Genomic DNA, 19166 nt, shown 5'->3' with positions numbered 1-19166 from the left:
AGTCTGTTGGAATTACAGGATCACAGTGGACAGTAGCTGGCTATTTTTATTATCTTCAAGCCCAAGTTACCTGTATGTGTTTTATACTGCCTGACATAGACATTTTAACATACATGAATACTTTCAGATATTTCCAGTATGAATAATTTATGCACCCCCCCAACACTCTCATATGTATTATATAAAACAAGTACCATATTACTTAATCAAAATGCAACAGACGTAGTACTGTAAATGGTGGTGTTCGGATCAAATATTATAAAAGTGCACAACATAAAAAAAGCAGCTTAAGTAAAATGGAGCTTGACGCAAGTAGTAGTATTTTATCTCCAGAAGTGTTATTAGGGCTCGGTGGTGTACAAGTTCAGACCTACAGCCTGCTGCTCTACCCAAAGGTTAAAAATCAAATGGCTGGGAGAGGAGGAGCTAACAGATGGTATACCTGGACCTTATGTGTTCAGGGTATTTTCAGGTTAATGAATAATCAGCCTGAGAGAGAGGTTAGCCCTGCTGGGAAAATAATAACTGCTGGTCATTAGTTACTGGAAGTTCCTGTAGCATTGTGTTGTGGTGGGAGTATGTGGTGGCAGGAGTGCTGGCACTCTGTTGGGGTGGCTGCCATGTGTCAAATGGTGTACCTGGTGCACTAGGTATCATTAAAGCAGTTAACAGGGAGGATTTAAGGCAACACTAGAGGTTCAGGTTGTTCTTATTTTGAGTAATGTTGTAACACAGTTTATTGCTTGGTAATTACAGCTCATGGCATACTATTCCCTGTTCTCCCTAATAAATCGGCAGCTTGATTTTTCTAATGGAACTGCCTGTAATAGTCCATCAGAGAAGTAGTTGGATGCAGTAACCTAATTCAATATTATAAACAGTTTGAATGTAAAACTTTAATGGATCTAAATAAAGGCAGTATTATTTAAAGGTCCCATCAGATGATGTGGGTTTTTTGCTTCTGTAAATCAAATACACTGAACAATGTTAATCTTCATACTAAAAGCAACTCTTTTGCTTTCCTTTGTTGCAGATCACCAGAAACTGGAAAGAGAAGCCAGAATCTGTCGCCTCTTGAAGCATCCCAATATTGGTAGGAACTAATTAAATAATTGCTTTATACAGTAGATACCAGTTTAGAAAATTGAGGGGAAATACAAATTAAGAAATTCACATAGCAGCTCAGAGAAGTCAAGTGGAAATATCTCCAGGCAAGACTATTTCTTTATAATCTGGTGCTCCTTTCTAAATCTGCTATGGGATGTAATATCCCAGCAGATCACCTAAAGCAACATGTACTCTTCTCATCTTCTTTGAGCTATTGCTCTGCCATCAATGAGCTATCTATGCCAGGTGTTTGGGGTTTTTTTTGAGCAGTGTGTAGGTGGAGTTATTTCCAGTACTGCTCATGACTTTAAGACCTGCAGGATTTCATCTAACAGCATATGTTGCAAAATTAGACAGACCTATGTCGATAGAGTTAGTGTACCAGTGTTGATAGAGTTAGTGTTTTTACTGAGATGCTTATTTTATCCTGGTTTATTTTGTGTTTGAGGTTTTGTTCTTCTGTAGAAAAGATAGGTAGATGCAGAAAGCTCTGCTCCTTTTATTTCCAGAATTGTATTTTTTCTACTCAAGCATTCGTGGAAAGCCAAAAAGGATATTTGGGGGGGTGGGGTGTTTCTGTGTCCTTGTTTTAGAAACAGATAAGGACCTTTATCTTTAAGGAGTTGTATCTCATTTTTTCAGACACTGCATTGTACACCAAGGGTATCACTCACAAGAATATTTGCTGTACCTGAGACTTCTGTGGAAGGGTGGGATTTTCCTGTCCATCTTATGCCTCTGTCCCCATGTTTGTTCTTAAAAGTTGTGATCAGAAAAACTAGTAATCTCACTGAATGCTTTAAATAAACACGTATGCTTGGTACTCCAAAAGCACTTGGCAGTCTGCTTGCTCTTCCTTCTGGTTAGTTTTTCTCCTGTTCATTTTTAACTAACAAATACTGGTCTTCGTGACTTTTTTAGACTGATTGTTTCATGCCTGGGAAAGAATCAGCTCCTTCCTTTTAGTAATAATCATAAATTGAAAACAAATGCACCACAGCTCAAAATGAAATGTTGAGTCTCTGAAAAAGCTCTCTTATGCAGTCTCAAAAGCATAGAGATTTCACATGCAAATTTGGTTAAAGAGTAATGTTATCTGTGCTATTTTATCCCAGCCAAAATTTTTGCATTGTAAAGTGATGCAAGACAAGGGAATGTACAATTCGTTGTGGGGAGGAGGTGCAGCTCTTCTGCACTTATCGAAAACAGTGGTTACACATACAGTGCTAGTCTGACTCTAGAGTCATTTATCTGTGCCTTGCTCTAACTAGAGAATATTTGTGAGTTTAAACAAGCCAGGGAAGGTGAATGAAAAACAGTAATAAACTGATAAAGTGGAAGAGCTGAAGTGCACAGAACTCAGCTGAAACAAGTATCTAAATTGATTTCATGCAATTGCATGTCTTCAATTCATTGAGTAGCTTGGACCAGTATTAGGATGTAGTTCACATCCTCTGTGGCAAACTAGCTATTCAACATACAGTGTATTTGTGAACATATGACTTGAAAAGCAAACAGGCAATGACAGCTTTGGTGACAGGCAGGTAGGGTTCTGTAAGTCAGCACATTCCATGCACCGCTACCTGCACCAGAGTGCACAGTTCAGTCAAAGGATTATAGACAAATTCTTCTATTCCTGTTTCGGAAAAGATGCCATGTTCTAGATCTGTCTGAGAGGAGATTTTCATGACTTGGAATTAACATGCCAGGGTTTGGCAGCAGGCGTTATGTTCTATCGTTGTTCAGTTTCTACTGTCAGCTGTTCTGCCAGCCCTGCCTATGTATCTGTTTGAAAAAAGCTCTTTCAATTAATGTGGTTACAACAGTTCCTTGTTTGCATAATTGCTGGAGCGAAGGCCACTTTGTATCTGGTTTCTCTCTTGGAGGAGGATCATAAATGTGGTCTGAAAACGAGAAACCGTTCTTGTAAAGTTAGAAAGGTAACTCTTTTCAAAAGTCATAATTTCAGGCCTTTGAGGTCCTATCACATAAGCTGTTGGACTGAAGAGGTTCATGTTTTCGTGCTGAGCTGGCTGTCCAGTCTCCACCTCGGCCGTGTACATACCCTCTCCTTTGCTCTGGGGCTGCCCACAGAGGCTGGTGGTCTGCAGCTCAGCCTTGGCAGTGGTTTGCTCCCACCCCTTCTCCTGCAGTCATGCCCTCAGCCAGCTAAATGTTAACCCTACAATCATTCTAGGTACATACTGCCTGTACCCAATTGAATCTCTTATTCTTGGGTCACTGTCACATTCCTTTTCTAAAAAAGTCATCTCAAGTGGTTAATAATACTACATCAGACTAAAAAGCACTAATAGCGAAAAAGGAAATATACCAGAGTAAGGTGTATCAGCTGTAACAGCAGAGATTATAGTGTGTTTTATGTGTCTCAAAATGGTAGAGGTTAACCCTTGGAACAAATTTTACTTGCACTATGTGTATAACAAAGTGTATGTGTGTTTAAAAATATTAGCAAGTCCATGAATATAAAATTCGCTTCATCTATGTCTTCTCCTGAACTTACTGCATGGATTAATTTCTAATAGCACAGAAAACGGATTTTTTTGGAAAGGAACTTGTCATGTTAACAATAAGTATGTATAACTTAAGATAATTAAGAAAAAATTATTAAAAATTATTTTGCGATCCCTATAGGAAAGCAGAGATCTAGTTTGATTGGACAGTTTCTCAAAGGTCATCTCAGTGGTTTTCTTTATTTTCCTCCAATGTAGTTTTTTTTTAGTTACTTGACTTTTTGAACTACACATTCATTGCAGGGCAGCAGATTTCTGAAGTTAGAATTCAATAATCCTTTCACTTTTCTTTCAGGCCTATTCTTCTTTATTCTTCCTAGTTAGCTTGATTAAATATCCTTTCTAAAAGTGACTTAGTAAAGGTGTCAGTTTCAGGTTAACTTTATTTCTAAAATAATACCTATATAATAGGACTCATTTTTAGAGTGTTATATGGTCTCTGTGGTTAATTATCTTTCAAGTCTTAAGACTGTACCAGATACTTTAGGGTGAAAACCCTTCTTTAGGTACCTTTTTCATACTTCCCTTCCAGTCACAGTAAAGCAGCACAGCTGTGGTGAATCACATTTTTAGATTTCAGCCAGTGAGTAGACACAGTGTAGTTTTCATATGAGTAAGATTTTTTTTTCTTTAGAGAAATTGAGTTTAAAAAAAATTCTAAACCAATGGAAATATTTTCCAATTATCTTTCAGAGAAAATAGAGAATTATCAAAAACTTTAACAGATCGCTGGTTTTGTATTTCCAAGGTAGGTGTCCAATTAGTACCTAACTAGAAAAATATTTAGTATTTAGTTATTTCATCAGGATAAGAAAGAACTCAGGACTAAACTTCTTAACAATTGACATTTACTATTTCTAGCTTCCCAGCAATACCATTTTTATATCCATTTCAAATCTGATTTGATAGTGGTTTTATTTAATGGGTGCCATTATGCAGTTAGGAAATCTTAGGATGACATTTTACAAAGACTTTCAATTTTAGTCTGTATTCATATGCACTAAACTTCAGAAGTTTCCCTGGTATTGGCAGAGGAGTCTTAAAATTGGATGTGTTTTAATTATTTTTTTAAATGTAGAATTTGAACAAAAGATTTGGAAAAGCACAGCATATGGGGAAAAAATAAAAGACTAAATCAGAATGCGTTCTTTCAAAAGGATAAAACTCTGAAATTTAGAAATTAAGGAGACACACATAAAAATATTTTCATTTCAGTTCTTGATTTGAATCTCTGAGTAGTCACTGTAAAGTGTTAAACACAAAAAACCTGAGAAGAAACAAACATGTTTTCTGCTGCCTTTTTGGAAGTATTTGTGACATCAGCTTATTATTTCAGGATTCAACATATCTACCAAGTGTTCACAAATAAAGCATTTAAGTGTGTATTGAGGGAGCTTAATTCTTGTCAGGAATTTCTACTGAAAGAATGATTTTGAGCTAGGGTAAGATAGCAAGTTCTGAATTCATGTATGAAAATTTAAATCACTGATAGTTATTCTCACTAGAAAAGTGTCGTGAAGGGAAGCTAACTGAATCAAAATCCAGCTATCTGACACTTCCAAATCCTTACAAATTGAAGAAATCCATGATAATTCATTTTGATGTTGTGTTGCTTGGCATGGATACATATATTTACACATAGCTAAGCCTATAGGAGCATATGGTCATTTGAAAAATGTTTTTTAGGTGCAGCAAATTTTTTTTTTTTTTTAGAAACAGATCATGCCAAGTGCACTTGATATCCTTTTAATGAAATAATGAATCTACTAGCATCAACTGCCTTCTGTAAGGCATTTTTTCTACTACTGTATTATGTGCTAATTCTTTTATTATGGAAAATCAGCATATTCTTTATTAGGGATATTAGGAAAACAGGTAACCACAATAAAAATGTAATGTGTTAGTTCTCATATAATGGGATTATCTGTGTCAGAGTTCTAAATAAGTCTCATGCAATATTTTTATCAACAGATGTAACAAAAAAAAATTGAAATGGTATCAGTTTGATATGGTGGGACTAAGGAGCCTTGCGGCCAATAGATGTGAGCTCACATATCTAAGGACAAAGAATGTATGTCAGTCTTAAAAGAGGAGCGCCTGAGTCTTGGAAAAGAGTGACTTTGAAAAGCCTGTGATGACAGGAAATAACTACTTGAACACAAATCTCATTGGGATGCTGTAACACCCAGGGGAAATACCGTTCTCAAATGCATGGAAGTAACAATTAGAAAGAGGAAAAGAGTATTTATTTTGTATTTGCCAGCAAAAGTAATTTCTAGAGTACTGTGCTGAGCTTTGACATCCACATGTCAATAAGTATGATCTAGGTAAAGGGGGTGATTTGAAGAGGTCTACCAAGATAACCAGAAAATGTTATTTATCAAAAAAAAGGCAAAAAGAAACATGACTATAGTGATGAAGCTAAACATAGGAGTTAGCTTTTTGGCAATGAAGTATGAGAATAGCTTAGGGGTGTGATGTTTTCTGACATGAAGTGTGGATTCTTTTTTTTAAGCTTTATACTTACTAAGAACTGCCTATTACTATAACATTATGAGATTTATGTACTCCTGGTATTCAGAACTATGTACAGGCCATTGTTTTTGGAAAGCTGAATATTGTTGAAGAAAGACTGAAAGGTAATGATTCTGTTTCTGTAGTGCTTAGAAAGCTGGACAGTCCTTACTGGTTATGTTTATATCCAACACAGAATTGTCACGGAAATCTTCCTTGAAGAAGAAATTTTCACTTTATGTACAAGTATAGCTCCAGGATAACTCTGAAGTTGAGTATCTCTGTCCAGACACTGCTTTGCATATAAATAATACAGGTTTTCACCATCTAATTATTTTACTCATTTTTTTATTTGAAGAAATCCATGATCTCTTCTACTCTATCCATCTATGTAGTCATGATGCCTAATGAATGGTGTAGGAAAAATGCCTAAAAGGAAAGTGGATTATAAATAGTATTTCCTGTTCTTTTTCAAATCTCCATTTCCCACTTAAGTAATGGATATACGAAGGTTTGGTTAAAAAATACAGGATTTCTTCATCCTTTTCACCTACAAGTACTCCTTAGCAATACTCATTGCTTATGTTGTGATTTCTGCCTCTTCTCAGGTCAGTTCTTTGCATCAAAGTAATTGTAGTAGAAAGTGAGCCCAGCTGAATTTTGTGTGAGAATTAAAATGATGCAAAATCCATTAGCTGAACTGTCAGGCCTTGAGAGAAAACTTCATGGGGGCTTTCTTCCTGATTAGTCTTTGGCAATACTGGTATTTTTAGCTTTTCCAGCATTTCTTGAGTAATCTGGCCTGCTGCTTCTCTTATATTGTGGTAGGGAATTTCTAGGCAAACATAGCTCAAGTTCCTTTAGTAACAGAGCTCCAACAGTTTGTGCTGGGCTGCAGTAGTTTGTACCTTAGTCTGACCTTCAACTTTGCTGTATTTCTCAGGTTCTTACCATGATGAGATGACTGTAACAACATCAATGTGGATAGGTTTTATTTTTTACTTATTACAGCTTGCTAACATAAGAGAATTTAAAATGAAAGATGTAAATGTGGGTTAAGCCTTACTGTTTGGAGAACCTAGTGCTTTTTCTTTGTAAGATTACACATCAAGTTATATTAAAAGCTTACCTCCTTTACTGAGCAGATAGCCATGAAGGATTTGTCATCTTGTGTAACTGTGACTTTTACAGTTGTTACATGTAATAACACTTCCAATTTTTTAATTTAGAAATTTGGAAAGAAAATTTTTAAGGAAAATAATTATCTCTTCACCAAGAAATCTACTGTTATTGTCCTGTTTTCTGGTCTTTATCTTCTTTTGGCAGTCCTCTTTTACCTTTAGGTGAAGTTGTATTTTAGCACACTGATTTCTAGTGTAGCAATCCACATATTTTTTTATGGTGTAACACTGTTGCACCATCTTATTATTACTTTTGATGTTGATTTAGAGCCTGCTTTGCTAATTTTGATTTTTGAGGTCCCAACAGATGATAAAAACTGCATTAGCCTGAAAATGCAAATCCTGACCCACTCTGGAGAACTGCTGATTCAAATCTGGTAAAAATGTGGGGTTTTTTTCCAGGTTGAGTTTCCTCTTGCAGGGTTTGTGCTGAGTTTGGGTAGTATTTTTCTAAATCAGGGTTACACTGTCTCTCTCTGTAGCTACTGGAAAGGCTTCTGCTGTCTTTACATTCCCACTTGTCAAAAGCTGTACACAGCAAAATAATATGCGCAGTATAGTAGAATCATGTAAATAACCAGAGTCTCCTGGTTTTCACATGACAGTGCTAACATGTCTGGCTTCATTACAGCACGTTGTTCCCTGCCTGCTGCTGCTTCCTCCCTTTGCTTTATAGGTAGTGTATAAAATACAGCAAGCAGACAGGATCCATTAGCCAACTACATCAGGCTCAAATCTGACTCTGATGAATCTTCATCCCTTCCTGAAAGGCCACTGCAGATTTTACTGGCATGTGGCAGCCCTTCAGGTGATAAATGAAGTCCTTTTGGCAATGGGACAGGTTGTCCCTGGATGGCTTTGTAAGTCAGGATATTTAGAGGTAAGTAGGACTGCCAAGCAGAAACGGTGCCATGTCAGCTCTAATAGGCCTGAGCCAGTTGTGTGCAGATCTGCTTGTGTAGCCTCGGTCAAGCTGGAGCTGTGGCATTGCCAACTAACATGAGTTGCCGTGCTTTAGAGGGTAGAAAAGTCTTTCTTCTAAGAACTGTAGCTGGACCAGCATATGGGAATATGGAGCAGCATCTTTCCGAGGAAGGGTGGCTTTGCAGCAGGTCAAGAGGCAGACTAGATGCAGGACAGTCTGGGACACCAGGGAAAAAGACAAATGGCTAAACTGATTTCATAAATGTGTTGGTGTATATTTGCAGACTGCTCTGGTTTCCATACTTTGAGCTGGGAACTTCTCATAAATTGCTGAGGAAATTGATAGCACCCAGACTTGGCACTGTTCAGCTTACTTATTCAGGAGCGTATGCTTTTGCCTGAAGAAAGGGCAGAAAATCTTGCATTTTGGGGTTTTCTCATCTCTCCCCACAGTATCACAACATGTGAGCATAGAAGTTGTTAATTCCTTCATGTGGGGGGAAAAAATAAGAAACTTCATATTGTCTTGTCCTTTTTGGACAGAGGGTAATTAAAGATATGTGGGTTTTCTGTGAGCTTTATGCAAGACAATGTGTCCTTTATGTTTTATATTCACCAAGTTTGTGCATGGGACTTCACATAAATTCGCAAGAATCTGAAGAGAAACACTATTAATATGCAGCAAATGTGGATTTAGTAAATCCTTTCTGAATTTCATTTGACTTACTGTGGCAAAGTTGAGAGTAGCTCAGCTGGCATTAGTTAAGTTACTGTATAAAGCAAATACAGAATAAAAATCAGGCCTGTTCAGGTTTGATGGATGTAGTTCTTTAGCACAATATTTTTCCTGAGCTTAATTTCAGTTTTCACTCTTTACATCCAAAATATATTAATACAGACTTAAAAGGTAATAGCATAGTTCTTTCCTGATGCACTGAAAAATCAAACAAATCCTCAACTGTATAAATTTATGCTCAATAAACATGGTCCTCAGGAACATATTAACTATATCTATGCATATAAATATCTATATAGATGTATATATTTTATATAGATGTATATATGATTTTGTTTACCTCACAAAGAAACTGGAAATCGGTGGGACTGATCCACGTAGAGGATCTCACTTCCTGTAATTATTTTTATTGTTTAGATGAGCTGATCATTTCAACAATTTTAAATCTCATCCATTCTGTTTAATTAAATTTGTAATTTTCGTGATGAATAAGGTGAACCATAGTCCTTGAGAGAATTAAAATAAAACATCAAGAAACCAAATAAACCAGTGATATAACATGATTTCATACTTAATGTAAAAGCCAATTTAATGAGTATTATAAAATAACAGATTCAGTGTTTAAACTCAGCTGTGGCTACAGCCTGTAGGTGAATAGTGAAGGGCAACAACAGAATACAGAAGCTGGTTTTATAGTAACTATTTGTGAAATTAAATGTACTGACTGAATTAATTTGTGAAATTAAATGTACAAGACTGAACCAGGCAAGATCGTGCAAGGAGGGCATCATGGATTCTGTTGCACCTGGCTTTTCTGCAGTCTTTCTCATTCTCAGCAGTGTTTGTTATTGCTATGCATTTGATTTAATTGTTGAAGTTGTGAATGTATGGTTGATGTTTAAGATGAAGAAATGGAAAGTTTTCACTTCCAATGTTGTAAGAATTTGATGGGGAAGGATTTTCTGTAGAGTCCTAAAAGTGAGTGAAATATCAAAAAACCCACCATAGTTAAAGACTGTAAGTTGTTTAGTGCTAATCAATGCGTCAGTAATTTCAGCATGTAACATATTAAGTGTCAGATGCTGTGGTCTGTCTGATTGCAAAAGCAAAGAAGTGTTAAGGCAGCTTTACTAGGTGTTAAAGCTTTTGTCCCTGTTTCGGTTACAGCATAATCGTTTTTTTCTGCTAAAAGTGGCATTGAATCTTCTGGGTTACTGTGGAGCATAAAAATGTCTTTTACTATAGACAATGACACTACTCTTTGCCACAGTACGTTAATTCTCTTTCCTTTTAATGGAGGACAAGATTATTCTAGCTCAAGTGAAGCATTGCTGGTTGTAATATCCTTGATAACTGTAGCAACATCCATAATATACCAAGGAAATGAGGTTTCACTAAGATTTGCCAGAAATTTTGTCACTTTTTGCCTCAGAAAGTATATGCATAATTTGCACTAAAATAGGTAATGATAAAATATAAATCAAGTGTGAACCAGACCTTGAAGGATTTTCCTTGCCTGCTTATAGCTGGTTTTGTACGTTTTCTTAAATGCATGAAAATTTTTTTCATAGTGTGTCCAGATTCTTCTAAACATTTTTTCTTGCCATAAAGTCAGTTACGCTTGTGTAGCCAGTTATCGTAAATGTAAAATAGAGTAATCCACAGAAACAGGAAGTGGAATTTAAACAGCTCTCTTGAGGAACCTGCTGCAAGGGGTGAGTGCTAGAATGGCTGCTACACTTCCCATTTGTATTTCGATCTGTTGTTCAGTTTTACTTTCTATATATGCTTTCTGGAAGGAATAGTTTCATAATTGCGTTGCAGACTTCAAGAACAATATAAATAAGCTAGATTAAAATGAATTGCTCTCTTTTTACACACACAAGATGAATCTTTGAGAACTTTTTTTTTGTTTGAAAGCTTTGTTTATTATGAATCTGCAACCACGTGTTATGCATACGGATAGACATCATGACTCCCAGCTAAACCACAAATATGTAATTTTCCTCTGGACCCTTTCCTCCAAAAACATCGATCTCTACTACTTAAGCTAAAGTAACCTTTTTCTTTCAGTAAAGCTAGCACAGACATTTTTAGAGCATTTTTAGGAGATATTGTAAGTTCTGTTCCCTTTGCTTTGTACAGACAACATTGTTGATGGTTTAATATGTGAATTTTGCACTGGTTTTTGGATCAACACCCAAATGTTGGGAAAAAGTATTGTGAACCTCTTCCCTGAGTTCAGGGGAAAAAAACCCAAAACAAACCCAACTGAAAAGAGGTTACAGTGTATTTGTAGTGTGGATAGGTATCACTGCTTGGATGGCATTAGTGCAACTCCCGTATGGGTGGTAACATTGTTGTCGGGTAGTTTCCATTATAAACTCAGGTCCAGCCTTGACATTTGTGGCTGTGGGCTGAACCCGCTCTGTGGGACACTTTTGTATTGGCCTTTTCCCATTCCCAAGAGAAAATAGAGAATTATCATCCAGACAGCATTTGTTTCCCAGGCAGCCTGAATCTGCCCATTTGGAGTGTTTGCCATCCTAACCCAAGAAAGGTGGGCTGTTACCCTCCCCTCAGGGAGGAATCGGTATGTGCCTGCTTCTTGAAAGGGTGTCTCCAAGGAGAAGGTGTTTGGCTTTTTGTACCATCTCAGAGCTGAGTCCCACCCTTACCCCTCCTCTCTGCTGTCTCCTTTTCCCTGTGTTGTACAGAAAAGGATAAATTCAGAGATGGGAGCAGAGAGAAGGAACAGAGGAAGGGTGGCATGACCAGTGGTGAGGAGGAAGCACTCAAGTGAGGGAATGGGGGAAGGCTGGGGATCTGAGCTGGGACCAGCAAAAGGCAAAAGGAAGGTCTCCTGTCTTTGGACGATGAATCATGTTTTGACTTAAGTGACCATAAATCAGGAGTGGCTCTTTGGGAGCTTGCTGTGGAGCTTAGGAATGTCTTTGCTCCTTTTCCAAAGATGAAACAAACCCAGGAAGCTCATGAGGAGAGGCAATCCTTAGAGCTACTTCATCTGTCCAGACATCTTGCTTTACTTACATACCCTGCCTTCTGAAAAAAAGCATTGTGCAGGTTGGAAGGGATCTCTGGAGGTTATCCAGTCCCAACCCCCAGCTCAAGCCATGTCCAGTAAAATTAGGTTACTGAGGGCCTGTCCTGCTGAGTTTGGATAATCTCCAGGAAGGAGGTTTGCACAGCCACTCCGGGCCCCGCTCCAGTGTTTGACCACCTTCCTGTCAACATAAATAAATAAATAAAAGTGTCTTTATGCCTAGCTGGGATTTTCCGTACTCCAGCATGTGTCTGTTGCCTCTTGTCTTGCTGTTTGCACTCTGGAGAAGACTGTCTTTGCCATCTTGACAGTCTCCCCACTGGTAGCTAATGGCAGGAGTGAGATGCATTCCAGCCTTCCCATCTTACGGCTGACCCAGCCCCTCCTCATGTGTCACCTCATGTAGACCCCTAAGCATGGTGGTGGCTGTCTGCGGGAGAGCACCCGAGAGAAATGATAGCTAGCAACAAATTAAGCTGTCCTAATAAGTACTTAGGCTGGGCCAAAATAAAAAGTTAATGTCAGAGGTTACTTCAGAGGCACAAGATATGATGTAAGTCAGGGTATGGTCTGTTTTCATGCTCATAATTTTAGATCTGAGCATGGCATTAGTCTGATCTTAGGATGCTTTCCTGGGCAAGATGCTGCAGAAGAAAATAGTTTAGGGCAAGGAGCAAGATGTTCACAATGTTTCATTCTCTAAAATATTTCCTGCTGATCAGCAAACAGGGTACTGGAAGGAAAAGTGCATTGAATACAGCTGTATCCCTGTTAGAATGTTTATTCTTTTCTTAAAAATACATCTGCTTTCCTGTCTAAATATTGTGACATAAATTCTTAATGAAAGTGTAATTTGACTAAAAACTGTAAACAGGGCCTGACTTTTTGGAATGCAATTTTTAATTGGTTGTAAGGTGTGCGTTTGGAAGTATGTTTTGTAGGCTGAACTTGTCTATGGCATGCCACATGCGGAAATCCCTTTTCCTCTTGCTTTTTGCATTTCATATGCATCTTTGCATTTCTACCAATGGAATCCCCATTCAGTAAGAGATGTTGTAATATATTGGATATTATATATTCAGAACAGAGCATGGAAAATCTGGTTACTTACTAAAAATGCAAAATTTCACATAGAAGATAATGAACAAAGCAGAGTGAAACTGTGTAGTGCTGTGACACCAGGAGGCTGACTGAACATCAGTCCATGGCTCTTCTGTATTTAGCAACGTAGACCTAGGGTGTGTCCATCTATGTGTCTGTCTATGCAAATGCACCTTATGGGTAGTGACAGTACAAATTATCCCTGTATCGTGTTCTGGAGAAGTCACGAGAGAGGAAAAACCACAGTAGTTTCTTTCCTTGCTCAGATTGTGGTAACTGTGGTGATTTCAGTGATGACTGCAACTGCCTGCTAGAGACCGTAGGCCAGGACATCTCACAAAAATCACCAAAAACTTCTAGAATTTGAAGAGCTTCTTTTCTACATCTGTGTTTTTGAAGAGGATTCTCTTGTAAACTATTTACCACAGCAAATTTTTTTTTTTTTTTGGTTAAATATATTTTTAAATAGCCACAGGTCTGGCCACATTAGGACTCAGGACTGCTTAGCCTAGCATGTCTGTAGCTCTGGTGGGGTGTTACCCTTTACCATCCCCCTGCGTAGCAGTGGTGTGCCAATGGCCAGTGCCAGTCTGGCTAATCTTCCCCTTGTGCTTGAGGGTGAGGGGACAGAATTGAACAGTTCCAGTTGACAGCTGTCCCCCTAACCATTCCCCGTTTTGTAGATACTGTTTCAGGTGTCCTTTAGGATTTTCCTCACTCCTTCAAATGTTTGCCTTTAAATTGATGGGAGGCTGTTGTGTTGCTCTGCTCTTGGAAGTATCTGTCAAAGCCATGGCATGCCAAAAGATGCTAGCTGGGCTGACTGGTCTCTCGGCTTCTCACATGCTGCAACCTAGCACAGAACAAATGCTTTTACACTGCAAAAACCACTAACCTCCATGACTGGCAATGGATAAATACCTTGTAATTGCTCAGTTCAGTCTGGGTTTTTTGCAGATTTCTGCACTGAAGATTTACTCGCACAAAACTGCTGATCCAGGACCTTTTTCCAGTTGATAGGGGTTTAATGATACCTCTCTCCTCCCAGTCACCTTCCAAATTTGGAAGTTCTTTTTTTAGTGGCTTCACCAGAGTGTTAGTATTCTCATGGACTGCCCATGGGTATGTGCTTCTAATTTTAGCTTGTCCTCTAGATGTCTGTCTCCTTTAAATACATCCAACTTCTCATTACAGCCACACTGGGCCAAGCATGGCACTCTGCTCCTCATATATGCATATTGAAGATGTTCTGATATTTTATTGTAATCAAATCCAGAGCTTCTGCTCTTATGCTTCACAGCAGTGAACAGCACTCATGTATCAGCAATTGTATCATCCAAGTAGTGCTTTTTAATTAATTTGCTGAGCATTTATTTACCAGGTGACTTTGAGAGTTATTTAATTGTATTTCATCAATTTATACTTGGTCTAGTATTGATAGTGTTATTGCTAGGATTATGTTGAATTTGACTGTGCAGTCTTGCTGGGAAATAATTGGTTGATGATCTAAAGTCATAACTGCAGCTGGATGGCTTGCAGCTATCTTCTGTAGGATATATATTTTGGGAGTTACTGGATGTGCTAAATAAGAGGAATATTTAGAGAGATGCTTCAATTGCAACTAGTAGTCTGGTTTTGTGAATCCAGACTGGCTTCCAGCTCTCTGTTGCAGCTTCTCTTCCATCCAAGTTTATGTGGGTTTTCACTGAGCTAATTACAATCTTACAAATGGCCCCATGGGACAGGACAAACTCTCTAATTTCCATGTATTGTGAGACTGTGATTAAAAGACAATGGCAGTTTCTCATCATAAGCCTCAAGTTTGTCATCTATTAAGTTAATATGCATTCCCTGCTTTTTGTAAAACAAACCCTTTCAATCATTTGGGATCATCATTCACTTGTAAACTTGCATGTTAGGAAAATGACAGTAATTTATAGTTGTCTTCAGTTGTGGTAGCATGACTTACTGTGATAGTTAATTGATAGAGGGGGAAGCCACATTCTCTTAGAAAATAATACAGATGGTTTTGAGCCCAACCCAGTGGATAGAGATGGAGTAGGATTATTATGGAAACACCCTGTCTTGGTATAGTATTTTGAATCTGTCTTACACTCTGTTAAGTTACTGAGAGCTTCTACTGTTTATATGTTGTCTTGATTAATTGTAGAAGCATTTGGTTATCTAGGTTATGGCAACTGTGTTTGATGCTGTATGGATGTCCGCAGCATCATACAGATAGCTAGAAATAAAAGTCCACTTATGTACCCTTAATTTTTTTTCCTTGAGACTTTTCAGTCTGCTTTTTCAGATTTGTAGTGAGTGTAAGAAACATGCTACTTTGCATCTTCACTGTAACGTGTGGCATAGTATAAAGATGCCTAGGCTTGCTTTTTGGTTTTGCTGTTGTGGAACAGCAGGTTAAATATATCATGCTGATACAAATAAACTAATAGAGGTGCACACACCCACTTGTTTAAAGTCAGTTTCAATATCTCTACACCATGTTCCCATTTGCAGTAAAGCCATGCCTTAGGAAACATGCTGTAACTATACCAATTACAAATGAAAATATTTACCTGTAATTGTTGTGTGCTAAATCATGCCCTGCTAAGAGACAGGGAAGTAGCAGCAGAAATCCTTCTGCAAAGTCAATAATCTTTGGAAACATCTTGAACTAGTCAGTGTTAGCTAGAAGCCTCCCTTTCTGGGCTGCTGGCTCTGTGGGAAGCTCTAGCCCAGCCGCTTGTTCGGAGGAGGTAAGCTCTTCCACCTACCATAGCCTATTGCCATTTTGTGTACTAACACAGCACAGTGCTCAGTTAAAACAGGATAAATTAACAGTATACTTTTATTTTAACATTTAGCAAAGAAGTGTCAGCCTATTTGCTCCCTGACTGCACATGTTCAGGGAGCTTTTACTGCTTAGTAACCAATATATTGTCATGAGAAACTAATCAGGTCCTAATAAAACCTATGTAATTGCTCTTTCCACAATAATTGTGGTTTCCTCAGGAAACTGATGGATGAAAAAATGTAGTCCCTACATTTCCCCTGTTGCTACCATAAAGAAGTTCTTGCATAAGGAATGGGTAATCTCAAGTCTGAGGGGACATCTGACTTTTATGTACCACAAACTGCAGTGGTATCCATTGCTGTAGTGGGGTGCATGGAGCTGATCTCTGGGTTGTTCTTATTGCTCACATTCAGGATATTCAAGACTGATGTTTGTGAAAGAGGACACCAAGGACAGAGATGTGACTATAATTATGTTTCAGGTCAGTTGCATCCATTTTAGGTCTTTTTCCTCAAAGCTGGTAACACAGAATTTGGGGACCTGATCCTGTGAAAGTGGCTTTAGCCTTATTTTCATGCATAGATATTAAAAAAGCTATCAAAAGCATGGAGAGGTTAAATTTACAGTGGTACTGTGTAACATAAGAAAGTAATAGGTTCACTCTCCAAAATATAGAATGTGCAATGATAATAGGGAAAAAAATGTGTCCTTTTGCCTTGGTTCACTTGTAAGATGTTATTTTAATTCACATTTTGTGAATGAAAAGGTCATCTTATAGAAATGTTTAGACAGGCTTTCTCATCTCCAAAGAAAAAGTGTAGCCATATATAACTATGTAATGAAGTAGTCCACAGAGCTGAAAGATTTAGCCAGGTAGGCATAAGCGGTAAGAAAATGTATGTAGAAAGACATACAAACAACTGCAAAACCAGAAAAGGTAGGAGTGTTCTGTTTGCGTTTGATCCTTTGCTCATGTGAGACATGTAGGAATGGCTGCACTGGACTGGATTAAAAGCCAGTCTGTCTGGTGTCTGACAGTAGCTGTGGAGGCCTGGGAAAGACTGTGGAGATGCATGTAGTGGTATTTCCCCTGAATGCTTCCCTGGTCTCAAAAATGGCAGGTTAACAGCTTCCTAAGGAAATGAAAGCTTGTATGTATTTTAGGAGCAGTGTGGGTCTCTTCCATAAAGTTGATTTTATTGTTCTAGTAATAACTTTTTTGCTGGAGCAGGTCCATGACCTGCAAATGCTGCCATCACTTCAGAATACAGCATTTTCTGATCTCTGAGGACTACTGTGCATTAGAATAATATACAGCATAATCCAGAAATAATTTAGAGATAATGTTGACTTGGTATCTTAGCTTTTTTTTTATTTATGGTTTTAATTTGGGAAAATATTCATATCACCATTTTAACACCATATTCTGATATTCAGTATTGCAATCAGAAGTTCCTAGAGTCTGTCTTAGTGCCTGGAGTAGAGGATAAGTGATTTAGTTTGGTCTTGTTAGCAAACTAAATACATAGTCATTAAATTCCAGATGCCCTCAGAAGGTGGTACCTATTGTGATTAAGTGAATCGGAGTGCACTGTGGTGGTCGTACTACTGTTTCACATGGATGTCAGGTGACAGGTCCTGCGAGGTTTTCCTTTCTCCCTCCATGTATAATGCTCAGGTCAGAAGCACACAGTTCATGCCTGGAGATGGATCTGTTACAGAGCATTTGCTCCAATGTTTCCTTGATGCCGGAAAGGCATGCTTCGTGCTGGTCTCAGGGACCAGCTTCTTGGCTGAGGGAAATGAAGCTCAGAGTCCAGCTTCCCCAGTTTCTTCCCCTGGTTCACACTCCACAGTTGGTAGTGGGATGTCACTGGGAGTTGAATGGGGCAATTCCAGCATGCTTGTGTTTTCTATCCCCTAGCACAGTAATGTTTTAGCAGTAAAATTTGTTTCAGTTTTCTCTCCAAAAGCATGTTCTTGTTTGGGAAGTATTGTAGGAAATGGAAAGGTTCCAAAGTTTAGCCTCATGGAAATATGTTTCCTGTTCTTTGTTACAGCTGGAAATGAAATCTGCCGGGATTCCTTGATCATGAGTGTCAGGGATTTGTTTCCATAGGGATAATAAGTCTTCCTTATTTACTTTAAAAAGCCAATTTGCGGAGCAGTTTTTTATGTTTAGGATGAATCATGTGATATAAAACCACATATCTGTGTTCATGATTATCACTTACATTAGAAGCTACTGTGGAAGATTATTTAATAGGCTTATTGATCTACGGGTCATCGTGAGCTGTTTTATACAGAAATCAGAGGAGAGATCACTTTCATTAAGGTAGTGGGTCAAACTGCAATTGTATTTATGTTCTGAGTTATTTTAGGGGGTTTTCAAAGAAGATCCCCATCATCATCTCCTTTGGCTCACTGCAGAGCTACAGCCTTGTGGAACTGTTTCAAGGGGGTGGTGGGGGTGATAGAGGGATGTTTCCAGTTGTCCGAAGGCTCTGTTAGCTGTGGAACCCACTGGAATACTAGAATATAAAAGTACAACAGGAGAATATAAAAGTACAACAGGAAAAATGAGTTTGCATGCAAAACTACTTTTTTTTTTTTTTTTCTCCCGACAGATGCAATCCATATGGAAAGGACTTGTGCAAATGTTTACATGTGTTTATTTGTATGAGCATGTTTGTTACAGATTTTTGTTCTGCTCAGGTTCTTAAAGTGGTTAAGTGCCTTGGTACAATGAAGTGGAATACTTTCTGTGGCCATTATTATCACAGCTGGGGGGAAATGAAATCCTGAATAATTAAGGTTTGCCTTCCATTAAATAGCAAAAGACCAGCTTGCTCTTTGTGACAGACATTATGTGATCATTTATTAAATTCCTCACAAATGTATTTTGTTTATAAACATATTTTGTACCAAAGTTTATTGATCATATTCCACCAAAATGATTGGGACACTCTTCTAAATGTGTTCAAGAAAAATTTTCAATTTCATTTTTTTTCTCCATAATATATCTGCTTTACACAGAAAATGCCTGTTTTGTCAAAAATCTGAAAATACTTCCTTCAACAAAATGAAAATTTGTATTTTAAATCAGTATTGTCTTTTGGGTTTGGATTTTTTTTTTCATTTTTATAGACTGAAAAATATTTTTTAGTGTTATTAGCAGAATGGAAAATTCTAAGCATCTTGGGGGGGAGAA

General features: G+C 37.9%; 1 protein-coding gene across 34 annotated transcripts in view; it reads left to right on the top strand.

The window, feature by feature from the left end:
* CAMK2D (calcium/calmodulin dependent protein kinase II delta) overlaps nt 1-19166 on the top strand; it is a 161391-nt gene that overhangs the window by 63493 nt on the left and 78732 nt on the right. For all 34 annotated transcript variants that reach the window (XM_074823512.1, XM_074823515.1, XM_074823513.1 and 31 more), the window contains one exon: nt 1034-1093. In XM_074823512.1, the coding sequence (XP_074679613.1) occupies nt 1034-1093 (60 nt within the window). The remainder of the gene's footprint in view (nt 1-1033; nt 1094-19166) is intronic.

This window comes from Strix aluco, chromosome 4 (assembly GCF_031877795.1).
Source record: "Strix aluco isolate bStrAlu1 chromosome 4, bStrAlu1.hap1, whole genome shotgun sequence".
Classification (NCBI taxonomy): domain Eukaryota; kingdom Metazoa; phylum Chordata; class Aves; order Strigiformes; family Strigidae; genus Strix; species Strix aluco.
Note: the sequence above shows the minus strand (reverse complement) of the source record. Positions and strands in the feature narration are given on the sequence as shown.